Here is a 6,000-nt window from a genome sequence, read left to right on the forward strand (position 1 = left end):
AGGAAATAGCAAACTACTCTGGCAATTTTCCCAAGAAAACCTTATGGACAGTACTGGCATGCTATGGTTCATGGGGTCAGGAAGAGTAGGATTCAACTGAACAATATAGTTAGACTTCTTCAATTGGATCCCAAAATTCAGAACTAGGAGCAAAAGGTGGAAGTTAATAAGCAAATTTGGGACTAAAGTTATGGAAAACTTTCTAAAAATTTAAGTTATCCCAAAGTAAAATGGATTTCTTCAAGAAGGGTTAGGAGTTGCCTCTTTGGAGAACTTAAATAGAGGTTAGAAGATCACTTCTCAAATATGTTATTGTAGAGATTCCTCTGGACTAGATAGATGCTGAGGTTCCCTGAATGGAAGCAAACAAACGCTTTTCCATTGACCTTTTAAAAATATTAAGAAAACACTTCAAATTATCCTAGTCTGAAGCCTTTGGATAAATTTGCAAGAGAAATTTTTATCAATCTTTACCAATTTTTGAAATGATGTCCTGCTCTCTTTTTCCTAAGTCACACTGGAGACATATCTCCTTTGAAGTAATTAAGGCTTGTGACCTATTGAGGTCAAGACTAAGAAAACCCTTGACTAATTCCTCTAGGAAGAGTAGACTTTTTAACCACTACTCTGAAGGGATAAAGATAATGATCCACCAAAGAAAATAAAGGAGTCTCTTTATGACCAGTTGTCCAGGAAGAGTACATGAAGGGATTCATCAGAGAGGAACATAGTGGTTTTTAGAAAATTATTCTCCAAGGGTATGACCAAAAGACTATTTCTCTGTTCAATGAGGGGAAAAATGTTAATCTTTACCTTACTCTCAGTTATATAATGATGTTTTATGATATTGTGAAAAGCTACATTCATAGTCATGGGGGCACTCAGTTAATTTGGATATTTCTTCCTCTAGAAATTCTGGGATTTTGACTAGAGTAAAGAGTTTACTATTATAATTTTTTCTGCAATACTTCTAACTCATATAATGTGATTTTATAAACCGAATGCTCCTTATTTATGTAATACCATATTAGACAACTGGGGAATTTTGAAAAGCAAGGAGATAATTGTGCGCCTTTAGGATTCTGAAAATAATTTCACTATGCCTTTGAAGAAAGAGGACTCTAACAAAAAAGATGATTTAATTTTCTTAATTTGTATACTGTTTTATCCTAATACTTTAAAAGATTTACTAGAGAAATATTCATACTAGCAATAAATAATGACATGACACAAATCAAATCTTGCTCAAATGAATTAGGATCATAAGCCTATCCTCACATGTTTAGCATGTGATTAAAATGCCATAAACATTCTTTTTTTGATATGATGCCAAATATTTAAGCAGTTTTATTCCACTGGCATTTCTCTGCAAGGAATTACAACAATCTGAGTTTCTTTCAGAATTCTTTTAATTAACATATTGGCTTGTGATTATAACTTAAATATTAACTGGCTAGTCAGGGCTTATTAATGATTTTTTTTTAAATAACTGGCAAAAATAATGACATTGCCTTTAAAAATAATTTTAAAATCTGCTATTTTAATGTTGTAGGGAGATAGGAATAGGTTTATGAATATCTAAGAAGAATATTCTTGAAATATTGAACTTTTTGCTTTATCTGTTTTAGTTTGTATGTTATTCTGCATATTTAAATCTAAAAGCTATCAGCAAATACTGATGCTTCCCAAAGATTTTACTTTACCAAAGCATTAGATTTGAAGACAAAATAAGCCTTTTCATATTTTGGTGGCTCCAATAGTGATCTAACAACAGGTCAAATCCATTTTTTGTTGATTAGTAACAAGTAAAACAACACTGGTTAAGTTCTGTACCAAGGTTCAAAAGGGAAAAAGTCACTTGTTATCTATCATCAATAGAAACGACGCGCAGAATGAGAAAGATAATAGACCTAAAGTTCACATTTTCTCAATTCATATACATGATATTTTAAGAATGATAATGACAAACTGGATTGCATTTCAAGGGTGACCAAGATAGTAGATGACATAAGATTTTCTGAAACAGTTAATAGTTATTACTAAAAATAATAAGTATATTTAGACAAGCATTTTAACACTTGCAAAGTGATTTACAAATATTACCTCATTTGATTCCCACAATTACCCTGGAAGGTAGGTGTTATTATTATTCCCACTTTATGATAAGAAAACAGTCAAACAGAGCTTAAATGACTTATCTAGGCTCATACAATTAGTAAATATCTGAAGCTGGATTCAGGTATTCCACACACACACACACACACACACACACACACACACACACACACACACACACACACACATTCTCTCTCTCTCTCTCTCCCCCTCCCTCCCTCCCTCCCCCCTCCATATATATGTATATATATGTAAATGTATACACACACACACATTCTCTCTCTCTCTCTCTCCCCCCTCCCTCCCCCTCCATATATATGTATATATATGTAAATGTATACACACACACACACACACACACACACACACACACACATATATATATATATATATATATATGTGGAAGAGGACAAGCACCATAACTCTATTCAACTATTTGAAGAGCAGTTATGTGAGAATAATTTGAGGGACATACTAAGTACAATGGATGGAAGTTGTAGAGTAGCAAATCTAAGATAGGTATGTGGAGAAAGAAAACATCAAATAGTCATCTAAAAGTGGAATGAGCTAACACTGGAAGTAGTGAGTTTCCCCTAAATGGAGGTCTTTAGAGGAGATTGTATGACCACCTGCAGGAAATTATGAAGAGGAGATGCCTGCTCAGCCTCATTGAGAAATAGATAAACTTTGGCATCTTTTCTTAAGATCTCATAGAACCTGTGATTCTACAGTGAAGATGTTATCCCAAAACATTTGTCATCATGACAAAAAACCTAATTACAATCTTAAGGAACAGATGAAAATCAGGGGCCTTTGGAGCAAGCCTCTTATTTAGAGTTGAGGGACTATGAATGATTAACAAACCTACATAATCAATTCTGAAGGAGGCTAAAATAAAGACCCTGACCCAGTAATTATTAGGAATCAAATATTAGCAATAAAGTTTTGAGGATAAGGTCTTTGATTCATGTTTGTATAAAAGAAACACATTATATAGTCTGACAAATCCAAATTATTTCATATCACATTTGTTTGTTGTATACAATCATCTCTTATTCTCTCATAGTAAAACATTGGCATCTCACATTCAAAAGGGCTACTTGGATCTTTGAGTAATAAGGTAAAGAGAAGTTAAGGGAGAAAGAATGGAGACAGGAAAGCAGGGGGTATGAAGACCAATATGAGAAGATGATAATAGGACTATCCACTCAAAGCTGGAAAGGACTTTCAATGACACTTAGTCCAACTCCTTCATTTTACAGATGATGAAATTGAATCCAGGTTAAATCACTAGCTCAAGGTCATAAAGGTAGTGACAAAGTTGGGATACAAACCCAGATACTCTGACTCCAAGTTCAGTGCTCTTGACTAATTATCAAAGGGAACAGAGAATTATCAAACAAGTTAAAGGAGAAGGGGAATCAGGAGAGTGATAAATTATAGAAAGAATGGAAGGCAAGATTTTCCAAGGGCCAGGGCAGGGGAAAAGGTATTATTGATACCTTTTTCAAGGGGCTACTAAGAAAAATCAAGGAGAATAAATATTATAGAAAGGTCACTGGATTTGACAAGAAGGTTATTTTGGACCTTTAAGAAAACAATGTTAGACATAGAAGAGAAATTAGGCAATTAAAGAAAGAAAAGGTCTTGAGGGCTAGGAGGTGTAGTAAAGAAGGTATCAAATACATGGCTGGAAACATTCCAAGTGTGGCTTGAACCAAATTAAAATGAAATGCAATAAAACAGGGAACACTGCATTGTAAAACTCTTAATAAGCAACCTGTGGGGAATCCTTATGTATAGATTAATCTTTTTTTTTTTTATTTGAGTAGACAAAGTGCTGAACTTGGAGTAAGGAAAATCCAAGTTCAAATCCAGTTTCAGATATTTATTAGCTTGTGTGACTTTAGGCAGGTGACTTAATCTCTTTTTTCTTCAGTTTCCTCAACAGTAAAGTAGGGATAATAATACCATCTACTTCCCAGAGTCATTGAGAAGATCATATGAGATATTATTTGTATTATTACTGCTGTTGTTGTATAGTGGTGGTGATGGTATTGGTGGCTTAGACCACTTAGACCATGATAATATTGCATACTGAAACTTGGGAAAGGAAAGAATTTGGGGGGCGGGGATTAGATACATTCTGTAGGAATTCCATAAAAGGGATTATTTTATTGGTTCCAAATGGTAGATTATCAATCAAGAATGGGTAGAATTTATATAGGTACTATAAATATAAACAAAACAAAATGTTTCTAGTAATTAGAACTGTCTACAAGTAGAATGGAATATCTCTAAATAAATGCAGTGAGTTCTCCATCACAAGAGGCCTTCCAATGAATATCCTTCCATCTCACTTCTGGTTCTTAGATTCCCTTGTTACCTTCAAAACTCTGCTCAGGTGATACCTATAATACAAAACCTTTCTGGATCCCTCCAGCTACTAAGCACCCTCCTCAAATTTAATTTGCAGTTCTTGGTATGTATTCATGTGTTCAGAAGTTGTCTACTCTAGTAGAATGTAAGCACCTAGAGGAGTGAAGCTTTTATTTTTGCATCCCTCATCTCTAGTACACAGTAGGCACTTAATAAATGCTAGTTCCTTGCTTGATTGATATCTATTCCCAAGGGATGTTGGCTGGTAATTTCACAAAAAAAAATTTCCAGTATGCTAATATTAACACACAAGGTATCTAAAATGACATAATTCTAGAATTGGGGAAAGGGAACAGGAATAAATAATGTTCTATAAAAGATATCATAAAACAACTTTGCTCTTCTCCCAAATCTAGTATGTTCCAGGATAAACCTTGGCTTATTTCAAAATATGATAAATATCTGAGTCCATTTAAAAAATCCAAACTAGATTATTGTAGATTATTTAGCTTCTTTTTTTCATTGAAATTGATTACACACTCAGAAAATGATGATGAAGTCAAATCACTTAAAATTCACATCAAAATACATTAATTAAATTTAAGGATGTATTTCTGAAAGTTTTTCTATGTTTGAAAAAAAGCTCTAGGGATATCCTCTCATCTAACTGTAATCAGTTTCTACCTAAAGTGATAATTCTGAGCTCTTCCACCTGGTCTGAAGAACTTTATTTCCAGTATCTTCCACTGGTAAAGAACTTACATCTTTTTGCAGTGTGGGCATTTTGCTAGAGTGTTGAATCTCAGCTCCATCCACTGTAAAACAAAGAAAGAAAATGAGAGGAAAACAGTTGGGAAAAAAAAATCAGACCTGAAAATATATTTACGTTAGTTCCCCAGGGATCACTGCAAAAACATCCCATTTCTGTTGTTTTCTCAAGTGTTACCTCCCCCATCTTATTTCTTAAATGGAATAGCTTTGGCATTTTCCCCATGACACAGTTCCCATGACTTTCCCCAGGCTCTTTGACGTAATTCAGGTTCATTTTTCAACCTAGGCTAGATGTAAGGTCATAATTAAAGTCATTTCTTTCAGTTTTAGGACTCTGGTCATTCCTAATGGCCTGGGACATATATCCTGTGGAACTATCCTAAACAATGAACCCTTGTACCTAATGACATTATTCATGTTGAAGGTTTATTTTCCCTTTTCTCTCTCTGCCCCTCCTCCAACATATTCCTCCATAATCTTTAAAGAGTATTTTACAGAAGCAAATCTTCAGATCCCATGCTGTACAGCAATGACCCAGTTTACAAAATCATGAAGAAAAATAAGGAGCAAATATCAGATTAGTGTAAGAAAAGGTCATGTTTGGCAAGGTATTTAAGAGGAAGTTAGGATCCGGGTTTTTGTCCAGTGCTCATTTTAATAATATCAGTGGAGAGAAACTTACTATATGCCTGTTTCAAGTTCCCTACCTGTTAATGCAGAGATTGGAATACACTA

At 34.1% G+C, this 6,000-nt stretch overlaps 1 protein-coding gene across 2 annotated transcripts in view; it reads right to left on the reverse strand.

Annotated features, from left to right (window-relative positions):
* The window catches only part of PIP4P2 (phosphatidylinositol-4,5-bisphosphate 4-phosphatase 2), an 88,343-nt gene that overhangs the window by 37,777 nt on the left and 44,566 nt on the right, over positions 1-6,000 (reverse strand). For both annotated transcript variants that reach the window (XM_074200003.1, XM_074200002.1), the window contains exon 5: positions 5,257-5,309. In XM_074200003.1, the coding sequence (XP_074056104.1) occupies positions 5,257-5,309 (53 nt within the window). The remainder of the gene's footprint in view (positions 1-5,256; positions 5,310-6,000) is intronic.

The sequence above is a fragment of the Macrotis lagotis genome, chromosome X (assembly GCF_037893015.1).
Source record: "Macrotis lagotis isolate mMagLag1 chromosome X, bilby.v1.9.chrom.fasta, whole genome shotgun sequence".
NCBI classification, from domain to species: domain Eukaryota; kingdom Metazoa; phylum Chordata; class Mammalia; order Peramelemorphia; family Peramelidae; genus Macrotis; species Macrotis lagotis.